Raw genomic sequence first — 25609 nt, forward strand, 5'->3', positions numbered from 1 at the left:
CAATTGCACCCCCCTCCTACCCCTTGAGTCCCAGCATTTCCCTAGCACGCAGCCTGAATGTAGGGGGCACGAATGCCGTGTCACCTCAGGGACTTCGTTTCCAAAGCCCTGCTCAGGCTGCAATCATCTTGGCAAGAGGCCAATTCCATCAGCTTTGAGAAACACAGGGCTGGAGCAAGGCGATGGAATGGTGAAGAGGCTGAGAAGTGGCGGAGGCAGTGGCTGAGGCAGTCCACAAGGTGTATGGCCACCATAAAACCTTTATGGCCACTTGTTTTGGAGTGCTGTGCAGAGGAGGATGTGCTGACCACCAGCCCAGCCCATAAACACTCTATAGTGTCTGTCATTATCTCTTTGAGACTGAGCCTTTGTATTCACTGCGCGTGTTTGGCAGTAATGGGCACTGTAAGAAGCTGGAGCTTCTCTGCCTATGCAGCATGGAGCCAGGGAAAGAACTATGCCTGGGAACCAAGACACCTGGGTTCCAGACCCTGCTATCCATGCAAGAGACCGAGAGCAACTCATCTCCTTACCACCACCCTGCCTCCACCCCTGAGCCTCAGCTTCCTCATCTGCCAAATGAAGGAGTTGGACCAAGGAACCTCTAAAGCGCTGATGCCGATTTTCCACTTGTAACAAGTCTAGTAGTTTAGGAATAATAACAATTTACTTCAGTTTTTTTATATAACCCTCTCCGTAGAAGGGCCTTCCCTGACCACCTTATTTAAAGGTGCAAACTACTCTCCCCTCGCTTTGGCACTCACATCCCTACTTCCTACTTGACATGAGACACCTTTTTGGTATTTTATGTACTATCCATTTCCCTGCCAGAATGGGAGCTCCCTGAAAGCAGGGATTTTTGTTTGTCTTGAGTACAGCTGTGTTCACAGCATAGGGCCTGGAAGTGCCTGGAATATAGTGGGTGCACAGTAATTGTCACTGAATGAATAAATGGATGCTGCTCCTTTATCATCATCATGACCACCATCATCGTCTTGAGCCCTGCCTGTCCGATAAGGAGGATGCTTGCTCCTACATTCCTGGCTCTCTCTGCTGAGGAGTAGTGCTGTTGGCAGCAGCCTCTTTGGTGCCACCTCCTCCGAGTACAATTGGGCAATCTGCCCCTGTGGAACCCGTTGTGCCCCCTTCCTGTGGATTCTGGTGGATTCCTTCCAAACCTCTATCTCTGCCAATAGCAAACATTTGGCCAGGTGGCCGAATCTCTCTTGAGCGCTATGATCACAGAAACCCATTCACCAGGGTGGAAGGAGACCTCTTCCAAAGGTTCCAGGACTGAGTAGTGAGGGAAGAATGGGTGTGGGTGGGGAGTATGAGCATTGGCAGTGCGGATGTGTGACTGAGTGTGTGTGAGGGTGTGTGTGAATGTGAGTATGTGTGTGTGTGTGTGCGCCCTCTTCCGTTTGTTTTCCACAGAGACCTAGCACTCTCTCCTGGTCCTAGCCTTGCTGGACATAAACAGAAAGTACCTCATGCCCTTGTTTTGGCTTTAGAGGCCTCAAGAGGCTCGGATGTGGCAATGGAGATGTTCCCTCGCAGAGCCAAAGCCAAGGAACCCTACTTGCTGCCCTGCCTCCTTAGTTAATTAAATATTTGGCCTGTGTGCCCAGAGATACTTTTATGCTACATTGTTTTTCAGCTACAGGGGGCCCTAAAGACACCAAATCTAGGTTGAATCCAAGTGCCCTCCTCTTAGCATCCTGCCAAAGATCTCTGAGGGTGCCCAGAGACAAGCACTCGCCTTCCCTCAGCCTGGTTCTCCCCTGCCAGTCAGTGTCACATGCACCAAACCCCAGGCAGCCCTCAAATCATCCTTGCCCTCCCTCCCCTCAACCCTTTCCATCTTGCTGGACCACAGCTGGCTGACCTGGGCGATATTTCATATGACATCACCTACAGTCACTTTTTGTGGCCCAGGAATGTTGCCTTATAAGAGGATATGGACAAAAGAAACATTTGTGCATATGTAACTGCTAGCATGTGTGTGTGTGTGTGCAAGTATGGATAGGTTAATGTGTATTTGTTGCATGTACATGTATATGGTGTGTACCAAAGTGTACATGCATGGGTACTCATGCACACCAGTCTCTGCACATGTGTGCGCATGCATGTACATGCATATCTGTTGTGTTCTGCTCTTAGCTCAGTGAAAAATTCATCAGAAGACAAGCAATCCCAGAAGGAATAGAGTCAGCGGTTGTTTTTCCAGTTCATGGAGCAGAATGGGTTTTTGCCCCACCCTGCCCACAGCCCTCCGCTCCACAGAGAGATGGTGGGGCGGGGAGGGCTTCCAATTGGTCTCAAGCTTCTAGTGCCCCGCCCGGACCCCACCTCACCCTTTCTACACTCCAGATCTCTGCTCTGATCCTTTGGGTGGGGGGCATGTCCCGGCCCGGCAGTAGAGTGGGGTCTAGAGTGCTGTCCTGGGGCCCATTCCTTCCTACCCCAGAGTCAGGGCCCCTTTCCACACCCAGGGCCACCTCCTTTACCCTCCTCCTTGAGTAGCTCTTGGAACAGCACATCAGCTAATCAGCAGCATGCTCATAATCAGCTCTGATGCGTTCTCCGTAAAAGTGCATTCTAATGAGGTGGGGGAGGGAGTAGGTGAAAGAGGGGAGAATGAGAGACTTGAGCTTTTGGAGTGGCAGGGTCACAGGGTCTCAGAGCCACTCATACAAATGCTGCTTCTTGGTCTGGAGAGGAAACAGTGACCACAGCCCTGCTAGGGCTAGATTTTCAGACACTGAGGTGGGAAAGAGGGAATGTGTGCACACACACCCGTACACCATACGCACACTCCCCCCTGCTTTATGAATGCCAAGCTCGTGCTAGGTGCTGGTGCATGGGTTTTGCCCTGTGGGATCACACACACACAGATGTGCACACACACACACACACACACTGCACACACACACACACACACACATTCCCCCTTCCCGGGGCTGGAGAGACATTGTCGCTCAGCACAGCACAATCACAACAGGCCCAGCAAGTCGCTGAGACGGAATGCATCAGATTCAATTCATTAGGACTGATCGCTCCCTGAATAGGGTTGAATAATTGATGAGCCGAAGCAGCTTTCAGGATGCTCTGCGTACTCTGAGGCTCCCTGGAGCCCTGTTATTTATTTATTTATTTTTAGCCAACAAACCCGGCCAAATGCTCGCTGGCGCGGGTGGTCTAAGGGAATAGAGCAAAGGTTAGATGTTTTAATATGTGATGTTTACACGTAAACTCTTGGTCCACTGCTTGTAACGGAAATGGATACAGGCCCGTGATGCCTGGAGTGGGGATGCAGGCTGCACTGTGTTCCAGGACTACCAAAATGAGGATATGGCCTGGGAGTTGGAGGTTCTTGCTAGGACAAGGCCCCTGGGCTGGGAAGAGGCAGTAGGCTGTGAAGGTGCCCAGGATGGCCTTCGGCCTGCCTAGGAAGCAGGGAAGCAGATGCTGTATGGGACTCCTCTTTCTTCCCCAGGCCTGAGATGGCCACAGAGCTGCCTCCCAGTTTCCAGGGCTCAAGTAGAGGCTTCTCAGTAAGTCACTTCAATCCAGACTACTGTCTCAGTTTTAGTTCAAGAACACTCACTGTCTAGCACTGTGACAGGTGGTGGGTGCACAAGGATGCATGTGACAAGGCTCCTGTGTGCCAGTGAGGGTGAGCTGGGTGACAAGGAGCACAAGAGAGAAGTACCGATCCTGCCTTTCACTGCTACTGTTCAGTTTTGCCTGCTGTCCTGACATTTCTACCTGGAGGTACTATCATTACCACATGCTCGAAGGGGTCAAAACCAAATGCAGCACGTGTCTTCCCACTCATCCTTCTCTCAGACTTCTTTCTTTCAGTCCACAAGGGCTCCATTCGATCTTACTTCAGGAGTTTGGGACCTACTGGGGCCTGCCCCCTGGGGCCAGGGCCTTCACGGGCCCAGACACCTCTGCTTTTTCTTCCTTCCCATGGGCCCCAGGGCCCAGGCTAACTTTTTTCTCCTGGTTTATGTTGTCCCTTGGGGACATGGAGGGAGCCTCTCCAGCCTCCCCTCCTCATCTCCCTCGGGTGACACAGACGTCCAGGTAACAAAGGCTCACACAGTTCTCATGGATCCTGTCTCTCTTTCTGACTCCCTCTCAGGTGGCCCCAAAAGCTCTTTCTTCACTCCTGAGGTGGAGCGTCCCTTCCTCGCTCTGTGTGCTTCTGAGTTAGACAGAGGCTGCCTGGCTTTCACTTACCTCTCCTCAGCCTGGTCTGGCAAGTCATCCCCTCAGAGCAACCAGGCTACCCTTCTCTCACTCACTGCCCAGACAGTCTCCACGCCTGCCAGTTCTAAAGAGTGTATTTGGGAGGGAGCGTCACACATCTGCAAAGCCCCTGAACCAAGGGGACATCCATCATTTACTCATACATTCATTTATTTACTCATTTATATTCATTCATTCATTTAATCCACGGACATTTACTGAATGGCTCCCTTGTACTAGGCAAGGTGCTCAGTGCCCAGGCACAAAACACAGACCTCATCCAGGTAAGCATGAAGGGTCTGGGAGGAAGGAGGTTTTTAAGCACCAGGAGTTGCTTTCCAGGCCTCAAGCAGCATCAGCAGTTGGAAGGTCCTTACCAGTCCTGTAAAAGCAGCCTGAGCCAGCCAACCTGTACCCTAGAAGTGAGCCAGGGTGCCCAGCATATGCTCCCTCCACTCAGCCTCCTGCTGCTGCTGCTCTCCCAGCTCCTGCCCCTTACCTCTTTTTGTTTGTCTCTGGTGGGCCCCTGCTGAGTTCTCGGTGGCTCCATGCTGACATCAGGGGACCTACATGGCCTGCCATCTCTATCCTAGGCCTCTTGCCCAGAAGGTGACCTGGCTCTTCCTTGCGTGTGACTGGCCCCTCATGCCCCTGGGGTCAGTGCAGCTCATGGAGTGAACCTGGATGCAGAGGCACTTGTGGCCTCCGTATGCCCCCTCCCCCAGTCTCCCACCCTGCCTCCTTTCTCTCAAACACCACACCGAGGCTCTCTCTTCCTTGGCCTCCCTCTCGCTCAGGATGGCCTGCTGCCGCCTGAGCAGCTGGCTGGAGGAAGACCCACAATCCCAGGTGACCAGGCAGGCACTGTTCCGGGGGAGGCCTACCTTTGACGGCCACGTGGACACTCTGGCTGATGGACAGCTGGGGCTGGATGAGGACACTGCACAAGTACTCCCCCTCATCCATGCCCTTCTGCACGTCAGTCAGCTTGAGCGTTCCGTTCTCAAATACCACCTGGCGGTGGTTGTCGGGCAGCAGCAGAGCATCCTTGTACCACTTGATGGAGTAGTAGGGGTAGCCGATGACCCTGCAGTTAATAAGGGTGTCCCGCCCGGCGACAGCCGTGATGTTCCTCATTGCGCGGATGCTGGGGGGGCCTGGGCAGGAGTCAGGAGGGAGGAGGAGGAAAGGAGGGGCAAGCGGTGTGGTTAGCCAGGGACAGCCAGGCCCTGCCCTGTGTTGCTCTTAGTTGCTTGGCCCTCTGAAACTGTCAGGGGATTGAAATTCGGTGGTGGTGGTGGTGGTGGGAAAAAAGCAGACGGTTGTTACAAGGCTAAAGGCAGAGGCTGGAACTGGGGGCAACTGTGGTCTCTCCAGGACTCTCTGTATTAGCTTCAAACAGTTGCAAACAGACATGTTCCATTCATGCCTGGGGCAAGAATTCATTCCCCTAACACGAAGGGGGTATGTGACCAAACTGAAGCCTCACCAAGAAGTGACTGGAATTTGGGAGAGTGAGTCCTCATTTATGAGGAGATTAAGAAATGTAAAGATTTTGCTATTTTCATTCAACTTGCTAATAATGGTCTTGTACCAAAAAGGATCGTATATACATTAAATATTTAAAGGACAATAAGAAGGTCTTCATTGGACTAATTAATGATTTTAACAGGTAAATGTGTTTTGTGGGCTCCTGAGAAGAGGCTATAAGAGGGGGCTCTGATCACACTGACTGGGAAGGGGAGTGTCCTCAGCTGGGTCAGCTAGACAGATTGTTGTAAAGGGGCTCACAGGCCGCCGTGCAGGGCAGTGTTGGAGGGGGTGCAAGAAACTCCAGGCTTCAGGTTCCCTACCTAGTAGATGAGGGGCTGGGCCAGGGATTTTGCAGGGACCCTGTAACTCTGTCCCCTTCCAATTTCAGAGGAGAGGGCCTAAGGGAGGGCAGATTTCTCCTATAGAGTTGGAGACCTGACACAGGTGAATTTAGCATGAACCCTCTGCTCCCCTTCCTTGCTCCATGGCAACCACCAGACACCCCTGGACCAGTGCCCCTCCTCTCTTTCTTTGCCTAAGGGGTCACTGGTAGGGACTAATCTGACCCCACAGGGCTGCAAAGAGCTTCAGAGGAGACTCTATTTTCACCACAGTAACTTAGAGAACTGGGGATGATCACTTTGTGGGCTCCTTCCCGTGTAGCTGCCTGCCTTGGGGCACTCCCACTCAGCCTGAGCCTCCTAGTCTTGATAGCTTGAGCCTTGGGGTGGGGAGAAGAGGAGGATGGAGGATTAGGAGAAGATGATGCTCTGGCTCCTGCTGCTTACACCTCTTGGAACATCCCGGGGATGTTCAGTGGGAGGGCACTGGGAGCACAGCTTGGTGGACATCCTTATCAGAGGTCAAGCCTGACCCCATTGCCCCTTCCCTGTCCTTGTCCTTGAAAGGCCCTGGTCAAGATGGTAGGTGCTAGCAGGGTACTTAGTGTACCTGGGCCCAGAGAGATTTGATGGGAGGAATGGGGAGGCGGGCAAGCTAGACTGCAGAGGAGGAGAAGGGGGAGGAGGATAAGGTGGGAATGCCAAGGCAGTGAGCTGTACCAGACAGACAGATGGACAGACAGCCACACAGAGACACACACACTGACACATACACACACGCACTCACACACACACACACACATCAGTGGAGGATGGGACTGTGGAGGGTGGGGGGAAAGGGGGAGAAAGAGGAGAGAGACCTCTACTAAAATCAAAATGACAATAATAATTACTAATCACCACAAGAATAATGGTAACCACAGAGATGGCAAAGGAACTCAAAAGCCTATTCTGATATTTAAATGTAGACAGGCACCTCTTACGTTTATTCGCGCCTGATATTCAGCACTGCCCACCGAGTTCCGCGCCGTGCACCGGTACACGCCCCCGTCGCGGATCTGGGGGCCCGTGACGTTCATGTGGCTGATGGTGGTGCCGTCGGACATGGTGTACTGGTTGGTGCGGTGACTTCCATCCCGCACGATGGGTTCATCGTCCAGAGCCCAGGTGACAGTGGGGGGTGGGGCACCCTTGGCGGCACACATCAGTGAGAACTGCTCCCCGGGGTTGACCACCTTCTCGCTGAAGGAGGAGACGATGCGGGGCGTGCCGTCTGCAGGGAGTGAAGAGCCCCCTTCAGAGTCACTGAGCCACTGAGTGACCATCCCAAAAGGCCACCCCACCCCGCAGAGAGAGGAGGGAAAGCAGTGGGCATAATGATATGAAGAACTTTCATGTACAGCAATTCATGCGCTATCTGCAAAACCTTGTGAGGGGCCAATTACTATTGCATATAAATTGAGACTCCTGGGTTTGAATCCACCCTCAACCACTTTAGCTCTGTGTGTTTGGGCAAGTTACTTGATCTCTCTGAGTCCTTGCATCTCTTAGCCATGGAGGATGGTGATAATGGGGATAATGAGTATAAATTCCTCATACTGATGCTGTGAGGATTAAATGAATTAAATGCATTCAAGATGCTTAGCACAGCACTTTGTAAGTGCTTAATAAATATTACTCCTCTCAACTTTTCCTCTTCCACATCTTTCTCCTCCCTTTATTCATAAAGATAGAGAGGCTCAGAGGTTAACTGTGTGGGACTGGGAACTGACCACGCGGGACCTATGGAGTCTGATTCTAATTCTCATTCCAGCAGGAGGCGGTGGTGGTAGTGATGCTATAGCAACAAGCCTAAAGCACAAAACCTGAAGTTTGAGGCTTAAAATGCAAGCTGCTTAGAGGTGAATGGTGGTGAGGATCTGTGGCTGGGTCTTAGTCTTGGCTATCAAGCAACCTTGGACAGAATGATCAACCCTGGTGCCCCAGCTTCCTCCATGGAACATGAGGGATGTAATTGTTGACTTTGGCCATCCTTCTACACAAGATTGTTATAACAGATTAAAATAGGTGTTAAGTACTTAAAAAAAACCAAAACAAACATAAAAAAAGAAAGCAAGGCAAATATGATAGAGGCCCTCTACATCCTTCCTACATTTCACGGCAAAATGCTGATGTTAATCCAACACTCAGCCAATCTCCAGCCCCTGTGCATTTCTGGGGAGACCCTTAACTAAAACCCAGGGAGAGCCTGGTGCCTGGCAGGGCCTGGGACTGCCCACCTTGTCACTGCCTTGGCACCTCCTTGGCCTCTTTCCCTGTGCCCTCCATATCTGGCTGTCCCTACTGCTCTACTCTCTGCCCCTTCCACCGGCCTCATTTTGCACATCCCTGCTCCGAACTGGCCATCACTTGACCTTGGACAAGTGACGGAAGCCTCAATTTCCTCAATTGCAAAAAAGGTAACATTTAAAAAATCTGTCTTCATCTAGGGCCCTTGGGAAGATTGAATAAGACAGATATCTGCCTAGTGTGTAGGAAGTGCTGGATAAATGCCTCCTATCGGGAGGGAAGGGAGGGTTCCTGGGGTAGAGCACTTCTTGGACAGGCTTTGGGAGTCCTGAACCCACCCCCGTCCTGGCTGCTTCAGCTCACCCTCAAGCACAATGATGGCAAAGTCCTGGGCGGTCTGGGCCTTGCGGGTGGCGAAGCACTGGTAGGCCCCGGAATGGCTCTTCTGGGCTGAGGTGATGAGCAGGGTCTCGTTGCTGAGCCCGCGGATGGAGATGGCCTCATCGGGCAGCACCAGCTCGGTGTTGCGGTACCAGCGGATGGTGAACTCAGGGGAGCCCATCAGGGCACAGGAGAGGATGACCGTGCTGCCAATGCCGGTCTTCAGCTTCTTTGGTGTTAGGGTCACATGAAGGGGGTCTAGGCCGGGCCAGGGAGACGTAAGGGAAAACAGGGGAGAAAAAGAAGAGAAAAAGGGCTTAGTGTGGGTAGAGCATGGCTGGAGGCAGGCTGTGGGCACAAAAGGCCCTGGGAATCAGGAGGCCCTACTTCTGTCTCCAGAATCCTGGGGTGGGGACAGGGACAAGTGAATTCCCCTCTCTAGGCCTCAGTTTACTCATGTGTTAAATGCCAGGGTCGGGTTAGGAGACCTCTCAGTACCTCTCGTTCTGATGGTCTGAACTTTCTTGTTGAGTGCCCCTCTGTTCGAGTGGGGCTGTGGCACTCCCTTCAGCCAGCTCCGAAGTTGGACGGGAGCTTGCCTGGCTTATCGTCCTTCTGTCATCCACCCCAGACACCAGGGAAGTTCCCTTGGCCCAGCCACTTGTCTCCCATACCCAAACAGATAACCAACTGCTGCCTCTGCTGGTCTGATTTTCTTTATATGCATCAGTCAATCTCCATGTTTTAATTGGTGCTTTTTTAAAAAAAAAATTATTTATTTAAATTAGTTTCAAGTATATAGGACATTGGTTAGACATCTATATTGTTCATAAAACGATCCCCCCAATTGCTCCCTCCTTCCCCTGGCCCTCCACTTAGCCAACATATCAATGCTAACTGCATTCCCTGTGCCATGTTCCCCATCCTTGTGCCTAACTATCAACTACTAATTTGTACTTCTTTAATCCTTCACCCCATTCTTCCAGACCCCCAAACCGTCTCCCCTCTGTCTGTCACCAAATTGTCCACTATATTTGTGAGTCTGTTCAATCTCTGCTCTTCACCCCTACTGCCACTGCCCTGCTGCAGGCTCACAGCTCTAGCCTAGACCCAGACAGTGCCCTCCTCCCTACCACCCTTTTCCCTGCGTCCTTCCATCTGTCCTCCATACTACAACTGGCCACTGTCCTGCTCAGAACTTCCATGGCCCCAACAACTCAGGGTGACATTAAAGGTCATAAAGGCCATGGGGACCTAGCCCCTCCTCTCAGGTACACAGTCTGTAGAGTAGCAGCCTGCTCATAGTTCCTACACACCCTGGGCTACTTCTTACCCTAAGGTCTCAGCCTAGAAAGCTCTTTGCTCCCTTGATCTAATCCCTACTCATCCTCCACACTGAGCTCAGGTGTCATCTCTTCAAGGAAGCCTTCCTGGACACCACTCCTCTCCCAGGCTGGGCTAAGGATCCCTCTTCTGGGATCCTTGTGTGTAACTAACACCATGCTAAGCACACATCTTTAATAACCTCTTTGTGCCCATTTATTTATTTATTTATTTATTTATTTATTTATTTATTTATAATTTTTTAGGCGAGGCAACCCTTGGTTGAACTCACAGATTGCAAGGACCTTGTTAGCTTACAATTCCTTATTTTTTATGCCTACAGCACCTAGTCTTCCTAGGTGGTCTCCTATCCAAGTACTAACCAAGCCCGACCCTGCCTACCTTCCGAGATCAGGGCTTGTTCTAGGTGGTATGGCCCTAAACCTGTCTCTCCCTTTAGACTGTGAGCTACTTGAGAACAGGGTGCTATCTTTATTTTTATATCCCTACCACTTCCTAAGTCATGTTTATTGATTGTTTCACCAGCTGCCTTGTTACCAGCCCCAAGTCAGCCTCTCTCCCCTGATCTCCATGGACTTGGGGTTCTAGAAAGGAGGCTGAGGACTGAAGGAGTCTGGGACCCCCAATGAAGCAGCCTGTAGGAGATGGGGGACTGAAGGCCCGTTTGGGTGGGTGCAGTCAAAGCATACATGAGTCTGCTCATGCTCAGCTCTCCCTACTCACTCCCAGAGCCTCTGTCTGCTGGCCGGGAAGTGTCGGTGCACAATGAGGCAGGCGGCATCCTGCTTGTCCCAGTCATTAGCCAGGGCTCCCAGGGCTCTGCCAGCCAGTTGCTCTATCCTCAGTGCTCCTGCTCAGACTTGGTGGCATGATGGGTGGGAGGCCTGGTTGCAGAATTAGGAAGTGGGGTATGAAAAACATTGCTTTCCTCTCCATGAACTTGGCAGAGAGGGGCTTTCAGAGAGGACAGAAGACAGAAAAAAGCCATGTCACTTCCCTTTGAGTCTGGTTGTATAGCCATGCCCACTGTGGGGGAGGGTAGGAGCTGAGGGTCAGAGGAGAATCAGATGTACCTAGATGTTCAGGGGCAGTGGAGTTTGTACATTGCCGTAGGCAATTACTTATTGTGTATCTGTGTGCGTGTGCTAGGATGTGAGCATGTTCAATGGAAGTATGCGTGTGTCTGCATATGGGCACCATATACATGTGCATGTGTGTATAGGGACATGTATATGTGAACTTTCAACATATCTCTGTGTGTGTGTGTGTGTGTGTGTGGTAAGTACCAGCTTGCCTGTATGTACTATGAACATCAAATTACTCAGAGTCAGGTTTGCTAATTTTCCAAGGATTTTGGGGTATGTTCTTGAGCTGTTCCCTGAGACAGTGTAAGCGAGTGTGAGTGTAAATGCAAGAGTATGTGTGTGTTTGTGTGTATGTGTGTGTGTGTAGCAGAAGGGTGGGGAAGTGGGTGAAGGTAATATCAGACCAAAATTTTGGACAGTGATTAGTGCAAGAAGTGGGATCCCAACTTTGGTCCTTCTATCTGCTTGCCGTGCTGTCTAGGCCTTGTTTGTATGAGAGGAAACCCCCGGCCACCTAAAGCTTTCATCATTTTAACCTAATCATCTGTATCATGCACTGTCACTCCCAGTGCATTACTTGAGGCTCTTTCTGCTTTTCCAGCTTCACAGTGAATTTGCACTGGGGGGTGGGGGCTCTTCCTGGCACTGCAGATAAACTCACTCCAACTATCAGGACCTCTCGACTGTGGGGAGGAGACTGGGCCCACATCTGGGCTGAGGACAACAGGGTACCATGCCCAAAGGTCAGCCCAGGACAGGTTGGGCTTTGCTACGGTTCTCTGGTCCACCTGAGGGTCTACAGACCTGTAGCTCTTTGCCCATGAGATGGGTGGTGAGGTGGCAGAGGGAACCCTTCTGCAGGGTGGTGGCGAGATCACCTTTGGATGGCCTCTTTCCACTGCCCGGGTTGAATGACCCTCATGATGCCATCAGGTACAATGTTCAGGGAATCAGGCTATTGCTGCCCCTTGGGAGTGAGATCCCCCAAAGGTCTCCAAACCCCAGACTCACTACTGCTAACACCTTTCCTGCAGCCCAGAGAGTAGGGAACTCAGGCTCAGATTCTGGACGCCAGAGCTAGAAGAGCCTCTTTATTTTCCAGATAGGGAACCTGAGACCTGGTCAACTGAGGGAGGAGTAGGAGTGGGGTGGGGGCAAAAGGTGCCCCTGGATTTCGTGAATCTTCCTCCAGTATTCTTCCCCCTCTGTCTTTGCTTCCCTCCTTACCCGGGGCTCAGCAGCAGCAGGGGCTTGCTGCTAAGGCCTCCTGCTCTCCACATGGCCTCCCTGGACCCCTGGGGCTCTGAGATGGGGAGGAACAGGAACAACCAGCATTAATACCTGCTGGCACATCCTGGAAAGGCTGAGTTGGTTGTTTATACCCAGTGTCTGATCTGATTGATAAGGGCCCTTATCAATTACAAAATATTCTGAACATTGCCTCTGAAGAGATACATATGTCTTCTCTAATGGATTAACATCAGCATTGTTTCCTTCAGTATAGATACTGCCTCTTCCCAACAAACCAAGGAGCCCCATGAGTGTGTCACTGTCACCCCCATGGTCTCGTCTGACCCTGTGATCTATGGGAAGTAGGAAGGCTGGGATCATTATCCCATTTTACAGAAAAGGGTACGGAGGTGATGACCACGGTTATGCAATTTGCCCAAAGTCAGTTACTATCTGATGCTGCCAGAACCAAAGGCAGGGTTGATTTCAAACCCAGGGCTTTTCCCAGGACACAAAACTGCCTTCCCCAACCAGGGGATGATCCCCCGGGGCTGGCCAGAGGGAGGGGAGGGAAGCTGTTCCCAAACCCCTCTCTATCATACTGCAGTGCTTTCAAAGGTTACTCTAAAGGATGGGGCTGGAAGAGGGTCTTTTCCTGCTCACCAATAACCATGAGGGTGCCTGTGGCCTCTGCTGAGCCGAAGGTGTTGGTGACCTCGCAGATGTAGGTGCCGCTGTCCTCAGTCCGCAGATCACTGATGGTCAGCCCTGTGATGCGTTTGGTCCAGCGGCTGTCAGCTGGGAGGGGCCGGCCATCCTTGAGCCAGCGTATGGCAGGAATAGGGTAGCCAGAGGCGGCGCAGGGCAGTTCCACGGTGTGGCCGGCCCATAGTTCCTGGGAGTGGAAGCCGTCAAGGATGGTGGGGATTGACTCAGCAGGGTCTGGAAGGCAGAGAGTGTCAGCAGTCCTGGGAAGCCCTGGGTGAGGTGAATTGGGGGTTGGGAAGGAAAGGCAAACACCCAGAGCAGGAGCCTGGTGCCCGGAGTGAGGAACACCCAGTGTGGGAGGGTTCATGGTGCTGAGCCCAGGCTCTGGCCCAAAGTTTCCTACTTGGGCCAGACAGAGGCCCTGAGAATCATGATGGGGAGCAGGGGCTGGTGGAGTAGAAAGTATGCAGGCCGTCTGGGCTAGAATGACAAACAGATGGAAAAAGGGAAAGAGAGCACGAGGCATAGAGGGTGAGAGTATGTGTGATTGCCTTCACGCAAACAGTCCCTGTAGTCTGGCCCAGACCAAGGAACAGTGAGTCCCTGTGACATGAGAATCATGACATCTTGGGTTTGTAATTCTTGGTAAGTCTTGGTCTGGGCCTCAACCTGGCTCATGGGTGCCCCTCAAAGATGGAGGAACAATCTGCCTGCCCTGTCCTGTCTCTTCCCACCTGCGATCTGGGAAGACTGGGAGAAGGCCAGTGCATTTCTGTCAGAGCCCAGAGGATTTGGAAGTTAAGTCTTCTGCAACAACCCCCCCCGCCCGCCCCGCACCCCGCCAACAATTCTCCTCTATTTTGCATTCCTAGACCAAGAGAAACCAGTGACTGCAGGATCTGTGGCCCTAAACTTCAGAAGACCAAGGCCCTGCGTATGTAGGATTCTGTGTGCGATGGCCGTGCTGCCAAGCCTGAGTGGTACTTGGGCTGTTATCTCAGGCTGGTTCTTGCCCTAAAGGGCTTCCCTGAGCTTCCTGACCACTGGGGACCCCCTGCTGTAAAACCTCCATAGGCCCCCTTACCTACATGACACAATCCACACTTATTTTGAATTCCAAGGCCTTCTCTGATTAGCCCCAACCAGGCCCTTGGCCTAGCCTGTGCTCACTGCCGCTCTATACCACTCATCTCAGCAGTTTCCACTTGTGGCATGTGTGTCATCGTACTGTCCTCCCGCTGGATGCCCCGCCAGCCCACTCGGCTTGGTCGACTCTTATTCATCTTTCACAAACCAGCTTAAACGTCACCCCTCTGGATGTCTCCCCTAGTCCACTCTCACTGGACTCCCATAGTTTTCTTTTTCTTTAATTTTATTTTCAAAAAACCTTTTCTTTTTAAATAAGAAATTAAAAAGTATAATATATACACATGCCAAAACTTCAGAAAGTATAGAAGAGTATACAGTGGAAAGGGAGGCTCCAGCCACCACCTTTCCCTCGCCAGGAGCAATCACTGTCACCACCTGCCCCCATGGCCATCGCCAACAGCAGTTAGCACCAGGCCCTGTATCTGCTTCTCCGGAAGACTGTGAGCATCTTGGGGCAGTGTTCCTCCATGGCCGTATCTCTCGTGGTGCCTGGCACGGAGCAGGGTCCTCAGCTGTGGAACCATTAATGTCTGAGGGAGGATGAACGGGGGCACTCAGGTGTGGGGTGGGCCAGTGGTCTGCTTTTCCCACACTGCAGAATGTTATAGGCTCATAGAATATAGAACTGGCGTAGGGACCTTGGAGGGTACACGCAGATGACCCTGAGACTAGAAAGGTGCAGCGACCTGCCTAGGATCACACTGCTAAGCCAAGATCAAAAACCAGGTCTCTCTCCACTCTTGTTCAGTGAATAGAATATGAGATGGAATCACCTTGAGTTTCAACCAAGATCGGCGGAGCCCCCTGGATCCTCTTTGTCTGATGGGAAATTCCCTCTGTCCTCGGCTCATCTCTCTTAGATTCTCCTCCCTGGGAGAAAGACTTTCCAGGAGACTCGGTTCCCTTCCCACATCCCACTGCTCTTCAAAATGAGCCCCGGCTGGACTCAGAAGACCCAGGTGCAAGTCTCTCTGGGTCTCAGTTCACTGTGTGACCTTGAGTGAGTCTTATGATCTCTCAGAGCCTGCGTTTCCTCATCTGCACATGAGGTGGAGGTGATAAGGTTGCCTCCAGATCTCACAAGGTTGTTGTAGATAGCAATGGCAAAATGTATGTCAGAGTTTGACAGACATTAAATCACTATGCAGATGTACCGAGAAATTACTATTCGGGCCCTCCCTCTTCCCTGCCAGCTTCTTTGGCCTCTTCCCACCACAACCCTGTGGGAATGGTTAGGATAAACAAACCCGGTGCAAGGGAAAAATTACTCAATGTGACATTTAATTGATGCAAAACACACAAATTCCGTGGCACATCGCAGAATTTACAAGGAGAGGGGCTGACAGGGTGGTGGGGAAAGGGCGGTGGGGTGGGGGGGAATTAATCACCGAGTCTCAGGCGTGAAATTAAATTCTGAGGGGAAAAAAACCTCTTTCATTACTCCGGAGCAGAAGTAAAATGCTGCGGCGTGTACCGCGACAGCCCGGGGGAGATCGGGCACTGCCAGGGCCAGTGCAGGGCTGGGGAGACAGATGGCCAGCCTTGAGAAATCTCTAGGGGCTCTGGGACTTGGCTGGGGGGATCGGGGTGCCCCTGGGCAGCTGCTGGGACCTCCCTCAGTCGGCTGAACAGTGCTGCCTGGAAAGGGCACCCCTGGACACAGCTTCTGCACCTGGCTCTGGACTCCGTGAGTGCAGGAACCCTGGTCTGGTCTCAGGCTCTCTGGTCACTGATTCTCTCCTTTATACATGTGGATGATAACGCCTATTCTACAGAGTTAATGCACCTGAAAGCACTTGGTATACTCAAAAAAGTACCTAGATGCACGAATACGTGTTATTAGGTTGTAATTTAGGGGACTCAGACTATTCTTGAAACTGCCTCCTCTACCTTGGAAAATATAGGAAAATGAAAGTTGCCTCACTCCCAACACTTTGCAAACGTAGTTGAAATAATAACGCAGAAACAACAGAACAACAATAGCAACTACAACAACAAAAGCAGCAGCTATTCTCTATTGAGTGTTCCCTGTGTCAGGCACTCCCATAAGCTGTTTGCATCCAGTACCCTATTTAATTCTCAAAACAACCCCATGAGGTGCACTTTTTGTCACTCCCATTTTATGGAGAAGGAAGCCGAGGTCTGGAGACATCGTTTAGTTTATGCCAGGTTGCTCAGCTTGTGAGTGGTGAGGCTAAGATGGAAAGTATGGCCTGATTCATTTTCTCCCTCCTCCTTCCCTCCCTCTTACTTTATGGAACACATCCTGAGGACTGAAGAAACTTCAGATATGACTGTGGCCCTCATCCAATGACCACCCACAGCCCACTGCCACATGTATTCTCACCCGTTCCTCTTGCCTTTGGGCCTGGGGAGAGGAAGGGGCAGTCATCATTCTTTGGAGGTATGCCTGGCTCAGACTCCCTCAGCCACTAGGTACCTCTGCCAGGACACCCCAGCTACCTCTCCCCATCCTTGGGTTCCAGCTGCTTGCCCAGAGCTTTTGGCCAGGGAGGAACCACACCTTTTGGCCACCAGCCCCAGGAGCTCATTGGCCTCTGGTCACTAAAGAGTGAAACATCTCAGCTGAATCCCATGCTCCCTGGGACCGACCTCCACCCTCGACTCTGGGAGTGGAGGGGCCTGTGGGGCTGGAGGCTGAGTTCAGGCCTCAACTCCCCTGACATGCATTCTCCACCCCGCCAACTCCCCTCTGCACTGCCTTGCTCCAGTATCAGTTGCATTTTTGCCGAGACAAGCAGCTTGCAGATCGCCTTGTCACATCACATCACATCATGTCACATCAGGGCCTATGTCACTCAACAGGCCCTTCTCCTTGGCTCCCCTCTGTTCCCTTCCTTCAGCTTTCTTCTTTTTCTTTTAGACCCCTTTCGCTCTGTCATCTCCTCTGTCTTTCTCTCCTTATGCCTGTGCCTCTCCCTTTTTATCAGTCTGAGTACCTTCCTATCCTTCTATGTTTCTCTATTTGGGCTTTATATCCATCCGAAGCTCCTGGTGCCACCTCTTATTCTCTGCTCACCCACCTCTTCTTCTCACAGTTAGTAGACACTAAAGAGCAGAAGGAGAAGGGGTGGCATATCCTCCAGTTTAAAGAGTGTCTTTTCTTGAGGGACACTAGCCTAGTCCTCACTAAAGTGGAGGTGAGATTAATAGAATGAAGGGGCTAAATATTTGTACAGGAGAAAGGAGCAGGGCCGCAGGAGTGGGCTTTCTGTGCCTTTCCCACATTGTACGAGCAGTAGGCAAATGAGATGCAAAGCACCATATAAATAAGTCCCTATAATTTGGAATGGGACCACTCTGACACATTTGAGAATTGGGTGCCAGATTCCAAAGTCTAGCCACGAAGTTGGGACCGAATAGTGCAGCCTCATGTCCTCCCCAGTGACAACACAGTTTCCTTTGGCACTGGTTAATTCCACAAATATTTACTTAGCACCTACTATGTGCCAGGCATGGAGCCAGGCACTGAGACACAAGGAAGAATCAGAGACCCTGATCCTTGCCCTCCTGGTTCCTGCTCTCCTGGTTTTGCTTACAAATGAATTAGGCAAATGAGAGGGGATCCTGGGAAGCGTCATCTGCTGGTCAGGGTAGTCCTCACCATACCATACGATGTCAGAGGCATGCAGAATCAGAATAGTCACCTACTAGGGCTTCTTTTCCAGAGGCCCAGAGAGGTTGCATGATTTGATGGGTCTAGTCTCCAAACCCAGGAGTTCTATCAGTTCATCCTCCTTCCAAAAGCCACTCTAATCCCAACTCTTCGAGAGCAGAGATTTTCAAATTGTAGGTCACAAACTGTTAGGAAGTTGTAAAATCCATTCGGTGAAGTTGCAACCAGCATTTAGATAAATTCAAATGGGATAGAGTAGAGTAGAATATATTAGAGCGCATTGCAATGCATATCGGTAGGAAACGCCAGTGTGCATTGCAGAGATTATGACAAAACGTCTGTGGATTGCTGTTGAAAGAATTTGAAAAGCACTTTTTCAGCAAGCATTCTTTGAGGAGGACCATGTGCTCTTCTTTATGACTGGGACATGTGTGTGGTGTTCACTTGGCCCCTTCCATGGGGGGTCAGCAGCTGGTTGGAAGCTGGGGTGAGAGCCTGAATTCTGGCTATGCCTCCCACTGATTAAACAGTTGGGGCAAGTTGCTTGGTTTCCCTAAGATCTGTTTTTTTTCACCTGTAGAAATAGAAAGAGCAGCACACTTTCTATTAAGGTATTTAACTGAAAACACATGAATTAAACTTCTGGCGCACAGTGGGATTCAATAAATGTTAGCTTCCAACCCTCCTTAAGAAGCTATGATCAATCACTCCAGAATAAGAATTCTTTATTTAATTTAAAAATATTTTTGTTTACAAATTATATTCTGCCTATTTTCAAATGTTGTGAGGTGGACTATAACAAAAGATGTAAATGTACACATAAATAGATAAAATAGAATCTTCAAAAATACTTAGAGACATAAGGAAATTAAAAAACCTCCCTAATCCAATCTAATCTAATCCAATCTAATCTAATCATTATTAAGTTTGAGCATCAGATTTTATTGATGAACTTCCTGGCAGCAAAGGCAAAAAAAAAAAGAAAGAGAAGATGGGTTCCTTAACTCCCATTATTTGATAAATAACATGTTAATTTTTCAGGAGAATTAGGGTTCCTTAACTCTCATGGTTTGATAAATGGTGATATGTTAGTTCTTCAGGAGAGTTAAGCTTTTTCATATGAAGGGCACCGCCAAACCAAATAGACAAGGTTTACCCCGGTAGTTCCTGTACCTGTGTCCTTTAATTGACTTCTCTGAGTGCCCCGAGTACACAGCAGACTCCTTAGCCCATGGCATGGACAAGCCCCATCCCAAGGAGGGGTTGGTGCCCTCCCCACCAAGCCCTCTCGCCTACCTGTCACAGAGAGGCGGGCCCCATTGCTCTGCCGGGTCTCCCCGCTATACTTGTGCTTGGTGATGCAGCGGTAGGTGGAGAGGGCGTCCTCTTTCTGCACGTCAGAGATGTACAGCCCGCCGTGGTAAGTAATAAAAAACCTGTTTTCTGGAGACACAATCAGGACATGGTCTATTACTTCCCTGGCTGGGCATACCACCAGAAGCAACTTGGGCTGGCAGCTGGCCTGCTCCCAGGGTAGGACTTTTGCTCAGGGAGAGAAGGCTATTGGGAAAATAAGGAATGAAGTTGGTGCAGCCTCGAAGGCAGGGTAGATGCGGACTTTCTATATGCAAACAAATGGAAATTACAGTCATTATTCCTTTAAGTGTAAATGCTACAGAGTTTTACAGAGAGACATTGGGCTTTTTATGTTCAGATCTTGATTTGAGTTCCAATCTGATTCTTTCTCTTATTAGCTGTGTGACCATGGGAAAGTTACTTAACCTCTCTGAGCCTCATCTGTACAATGAGGTGGAAATAATACTTCATAGAATGGATATAAGGGTTAAAAAATAATAATGTTTGGCACATAGTAAGTGCTCACTTAGTGTTATAGTCCACCTCACATCTGCCATACCTCTTTATAAGAGTTTGCAAAGATCTTTCATATTTATTGCTTATTTGTTCTTACAACCGTGTGAGGTGTCATCTCCATTTTCAGGTCACACAGCCAGTAAGTGGACTGGAACTCAGGCTTTCTGGCTCCCAGCTCTCCCTCTGCACTGAGTCAAACATAAATCTCAATCCTTTTCTCTCAATTTTAATAATTTATTCACTCAACAAACAATTATTCAGGCTAAACTGCACTAAGAACGGGGACATGGAGATGCAGATACGCGATAATCATTCAACAGTTTTTAAACATCCATTCTGTGCCAGACAAAGGCGCGAGCACGATACTTGACTTTTCCCACCCCTTCACAGTCTTTTACTGTCAGGACTCGGCAGGGAGGTAGGAAGGAAAGGCAGTAGTACACCCATTTTGCTGATTTTCACATGAGACTCCACTCAGAAATGGAGTGGATTCTCTTGTCCAAGATCCTAAGGCAAAGCTTGAACTCCAGCTAGTCAGTGTAAGTTTAAAAGGAGAGACTGTGCAAATGAGAGTTGGGGAGGGGCTTGTATTTGGCTTCCGGACTCCCTAAGCTCCTGGCAGTGTCCCCCTACCCAAGACCCAGGCTGAGACTGAAAACCTAACTTTGGGTCTTTGCACCTGCTCTGCACCTGCTTAGCCTCTTCCCCAGGCAGGCGCGGGAGACCCCAGGATGCCACTTCCACCAGGAGGGGGCACTGGAATCAGGTCAGTAATAATGACTTAAAAGAAAGCTGGGAGGAAGAAGGTAATGCTGGTCCCACAGGAAGGACCTGTGACATAGGAATGTCAGGCTTTCATAGGGAAACATTTTGGGTGGCTCCACGCCTTTCTGATCCTATTATTTAGTGATCAGCTTCCTCCCACTTGGGGGCTGAGTGACCTTCTCAACCAATGACAAGAGCTCTGACACTGGCTCGCCATCCTATTAGTAATATTCTGTGGAGTCTCACTCCTCTAAGCACAAGTTCAAGATCTCAGCATCTGGAGAAGGAAACATCACCAAAGGACACTTTCCAACAGAGGAGGCTGTAGATTCAAGGTTAAAAAGCTGAAAGTGTTTAACTACATCTTTGACAAAGGTTCTCCAGCCATTATTTGAATATCTCCTTGGCTGGGGAACTCACTACCTCACTCAGTTGCCCATTCCAAAGCCGATAGCTCTGACTTTTAGAAAGATCTTTCTTGGTCATAATTGGTCTCCCGGTAGCTGCCTCCATGTGTCCTGGTTCCACTCACTGAAGCCCTACAGAACCAGCCTAAACCTGTGTTACTGACATACTCTCTCAACACATTGGAAGGCAGCTACCGTGCCCTTTGATTTTTCTTCAAGCTAAGCAGTCTTAACATTTTATTTTTTAATAGTTATTCATTTAATATGGTTTCGAATAACTTCATCACTCTGGCTGGTCTCTTGTTTCCTAATAAACTTTGGTATTGACACATCTTCTAATTTTCCCTTCCTCCCACATTCCTTCCCATTCTTCCTGTCTTTTTCCTTCCTACTCATCTTTGTATAAGACTAGACCTATTATGCCCAGCACTTTGCCAAGTGGTGGGGATTTGACAATCAGCCTTATCCAACCAGTGCAAAATAGAGTAGGGCTACCAACCCCCAACCTAAGACTGTATCCACCTGCTGGTGGGGGGAGGGGGGTGGGTGGGCGTGGGGAGGCAGCCCCATCATACTACTGCCTAACATTCTCCGTGTAGTTACCTAGAGGCCCTGGTCTTGGGTCAGTGTGCTGCTGCTAGGCCACTTTCTCTCTCTGCACCAGGCTCTACGAGCCCGGCCCTGGGATGTCACATGGATCCCTGCTGACCGCCATCTTGCTGGGTTCCCCTAGATGCCCCCAGTTGTCTAGCAGCCTACCAGTCTGCTGGAGCCTGGAGTTAGTGGACCCCACCTCGCCCTCTTCAATACACAAACCACAGCACGCAGACCTCACTCAGTGCTATGGGTAAAAGACAAAAAGGAAGTGAGAAGGAGTCAAACCCTGCTGTTGGAAGTCAGAGAGGACCTGGAGGAAGTGCAGAGAAAGCCTGGTTCCCCATCAGACTCTGAATGTGCCATAATGTCTCCATGTTATGACATCCCCAAGTCAGATGAGGAAGCTTTCCCGTCATTTATTATGTAACTGGGACTAGAACACAGAACTACTGGAGGGTGTTGCTGACAATCAGAAGGACAAGGGTGTGCGTTGGTTGTGGCGGGGTGAGGAAACACAGGAAAGACCCCAAACCAACCCTAGCAGCCCACAGCCTGAACAGCTAGGACTCTGTGATTGAGCAGCTTCCAGCACCCCAGGACCACGAAGCACTTGCCCCCAATGGAATTTGAAGCTGGGAAGGGGTGCTGTGATGATGGTGGTGGGGAGCTGGGGTTTCTATAGCAACAAGCAGCTGCCGCATCTGATGTTTCACATCCTTCATTGTCCTCATTTTCCCCCTCCCTTCCCCCCTTCTTGTGCATATTTAATTGCAGTAACGTTTCCAGACACAGTGTATTGCTCCTCTTGAAACAAAGGCAGGCTGCAGCCAGGGGGATGCAGAGTGAGTGAGGGGAAGGAGAAATCAGGGGTATTATGTTAATCCCCTCTGGGGGGGCCTTGTGCAACATCAGTTCTGCATGTTTGATGAGAATCAGATGATGGGGCCTGCTGGGGAAGGAAGGAGCAAGAGGCCTGTGGAGTGAGTGCCATACGGTGTTGTGGGAGGGAGGCACAGCCAGCTGGTAGGGGTTCAGAGGGGCCAGGGCTCCACAACATGGCTGGTCTCCAAGGCTGGCTCCAGCAGGGTGTCCTGGAAGTCTGGCAGCCCATACTCCACATCCCAAACAAGAGCAGCCGTCCCTGGAATTGTTAGAGGAACCCCTATTTCATATCTTGGCTCCTCTTTTCTGGAGCAGGCTGGGTCCAGCTGGAGGAAGGACAGAGTGGCACATCCAGCCCCCATCCTGCGACCATTTGGAAATGTGTGTCTGGGGTCATTTTTGTTGGACACCATAACGGGGTGCTAATGTCATTAGTGGTCAGGGGCTGGGATGCTGGATGCCAATAGTGTCCCTCTGGGGACACCGGAGGGTCCCTTTCCCTTAGGTTTCAAGACTAGGACTCTGCCATTGACACTGCTTGACCATGACATATCAACAACTGAGGTTTCATTTGTAAACACGCCCATGCCCAGGAAGCTATTGCGTGTGGTTAACAAATCCTTTTTTCTTTTTCATTATTGCTACAAATATTACAGACTGTTTCACCATCTCCGTTTTCCTGGTGATCTAGAGTAGGCCTGTCCTTTTTTAAAAGATGCATATTTATTGAACACCTATTACATGTTAGGCTAAAGGCTTTATAAACATTTTCTCATTAATCCCCTCAACCTTTTGAAATGGATACTATTATTATAACTAACCAAAGCAAAGAGAGGTTAAATACCCACCCAGCTAGTAAGTGGTAGAGCCCAGACCATCAGACCACTCCCTATGTTCTTCCAAAGCTCTATGCTAGACCAGCTCTCCTAGAATAACAGCACCTCTCATAAGTCAACCAGCCTCTGCTTGGTTACTTCTGTCAGTAGGAGCCTCACTACCTCAGGAAGGAGCACTCATCCATTCAATTTAGTTTGGCTCAGTTTATCAAGTCTTTATGAAGCATCCTATGTCCTGGACTGGGTTCCATGGAGAAGACTTGGACCCGGTCTCTGCTCTCTGGGATTCCACATTTAGAAGACAATGTCCTTCCACCAGGAAAGTTGTGGTCATCAGTGCCGGGGGCTAATGAAAGCGAGGAGGGGGCTCGATGGAAGCCATTAGTGAGAGGAAGAGGACAAAGAGGGGCCAAGCCACCTGGTGTGGTAGGGCAAGCCCAGGATGGGACTTAGGAAACTGGGTTGCAGTCCTGGCTCTGCCGCTAATGATGGGGTATGTACTAGCTTGAATACTGTGCCGTCAAATTAATTTCCACCTGGATCTTGTGAATGTGACTTTATTGGAAATAAGATCTTTGCAAATGTAATCAAGTTAATATGAGTTCATACTGGATTAGGGTGGGCCCTAAGTGCAACATAACGTATCCTCATGAACAGAGGGAAATTTGGACACAGCACATACACAGAGAAAAAGCCATGTGCACACAGAGGCAGAGGTTGGAGTGATGCATCTACAAACAAAGAAATGCCAAGGATTGCTGGCAACTGGAAGAGGTAAGGAAGCTGGAAGAGGTAAGGAAGAATCTTTTTCTAGAGCCCCCAGAGGGACCACACCCTGCCCTCACCTTGATTTTGGACTTCTCGCCTCCAGAACTGTGACACAATACATCTCTGTTGCTTTAAGCCACCTGGTTTATGATAATTTGCTATGGCAGCTCGTGGAAACTAATTCAAGGTGACCTTAGGGAAGTCCAGTCTTCTCTCAGGTCCTCAGCTTTCCCATTTGTAAAAAGAGGGAGGAGTTGAATTAGGCATGTGTTTTTAACTGTTTGTACATTAGTATGGTTTAAGGAGCTTTTAAAATTAAACTCAGAATTTGGGGGGTTATGGTCTGGAAATTAGCATTTTTGAAAAGCTTTTTGGGTGATGCAATGAGTAGCCAGGGTAGAGATCCACTGGGTCACATACACTTGTAAGGCCCCTTCACTGATAATTGATGTCTCTATGATGGCACCGAACTTTGCTGAGTTCCATTTCTCCTTTAGAAGGTAATAAGTATGACTTCATGTCACAGAGTTGTTGGGAGAATTAGATGAAGTGCTGCCTGTAGAAGTCCCTAGCTCGTGGATGGCACTGATTAAATTTGAATATAAGTTGCTCCATCTCAGGGAGATGAAGGGCTGGGGGCTGCTGGGGTTCTCAGTCCCTCCGTGTGGTCAGACTTCCCGTCAATTCTCCCTCTTCCTCCTCAGGGGCTTGGAAATAAAGGAGGCCTTCCTTGGTGATTTGGAGGCCCTCAGTGAGCCCACAGTATCTTTTTGTCTTTTTCTTCTAGTAAAAAGTTCAGAGGGCTGGGCTTTGGAGACCCACCAGAGCTTCAGGAGCCATGGAGAGATAACTGAAAGAAATATTGGGGCTTCTGGTGGCCCCAAAGGGTTATAAAGAGAGAAGCTGCCCTCTGTAAGGGTACAGCTCCCTCTCTGCTCTCAAGGAGGATTGAGGACCAGTTAGGTGGGGAGAGGGTGCTGGGCAGAGGAGGGGGAGTTGAGGGTTTGTGGGAATGCATGGACTGGACAGATCCCAATTCAGCATCTAAAGAAAGGGAAGGGAAGTTACTGAATGAAGCATGCAGCCAGAGCGATGCTTTAAAACCTGTCACATCATGTGGCTCTTTTGCCCAAAACCCTCCAATGGTTCCCCACTTCATTCACTGTGAAAGCAGTGGAGGTCACAAAATAGGCACTTGACAAATATTTCTAGAATGAATGAATGAATGACATTTCCCAAAGCTCTAAGATAGTTTTATCCCCATTTCAATCATGTGGAAATAGCAACTCAGAAAAGTCAGATCCCTGCTCTAAATTTACCTGCTCCAGGAAGCCTCAGAGTAAACCACTCTCATTTCTGAGTGTTTCTACATCTGGCAAACCTCTTGCCATTGCTAATCATTGTTTCTACTACATTCAATTAGATCTTTAAAAATAATTATTTTTGAGCATTCAAAAGTCAAGATTAAATAGTAGGGCAGTTCCTTGAAAAATTAAAAATAGAATTACCATATGAGCCAGCAATTTCA

The 25609-nt window shown here is 49.8% G+C and overlaps 1 protein-coding gene across 1 annotated transcript in view; it reads right to left on the bottom strand.

Moving 5' to 3' along the window:
• DSCAML1 (DS cell adhesion molecule like 1) overlaps positions 1 to 25609 on the bottom strand; it is a 324128-nt gene that overhangs the window by 72396 nt on the left and 226123 nt on the right. Inside the window, exons 4-8 of the mRNA XM_039888022.1 lie at positions 19251 to 19397; positions 13124 to 13402; positions 8784 to 9059; positions 7108 to 7404; positions 5142 to 5414 (exon numbers count right to left, since the gene is read on the bottom strand). Of these exons, the coding sequence (XP_039743956.1) occupies positions 5142 to 5414; positions 7108 to 7404; positions 8784 to 9059; positions 13124 to 13402; positions 19251 to 19397 (1272 nt within the window). The remainder of the gene's footprint in view (positions 1 to 5141; positions 5415 to 7107; positions 7405 to 8783; positions 9060 to 13123; positions 13403 to 19250; positions 19398 to 25609) is intronic.

The sequence above is a fragment of the Pteropus medius genome, unplaced genomic scaffold, assembly GCF_902729225.1.
Source record: "Pteropus medius unplaced genomic scaffold, Ma_sr-lr_union100, whole genome shotgun sequence".
NCBI lineage: Eukaryota > Metazoa > Chordata > Mammalia > Chiroptera > Pteropodidae > Pteropus > Pteropus medius.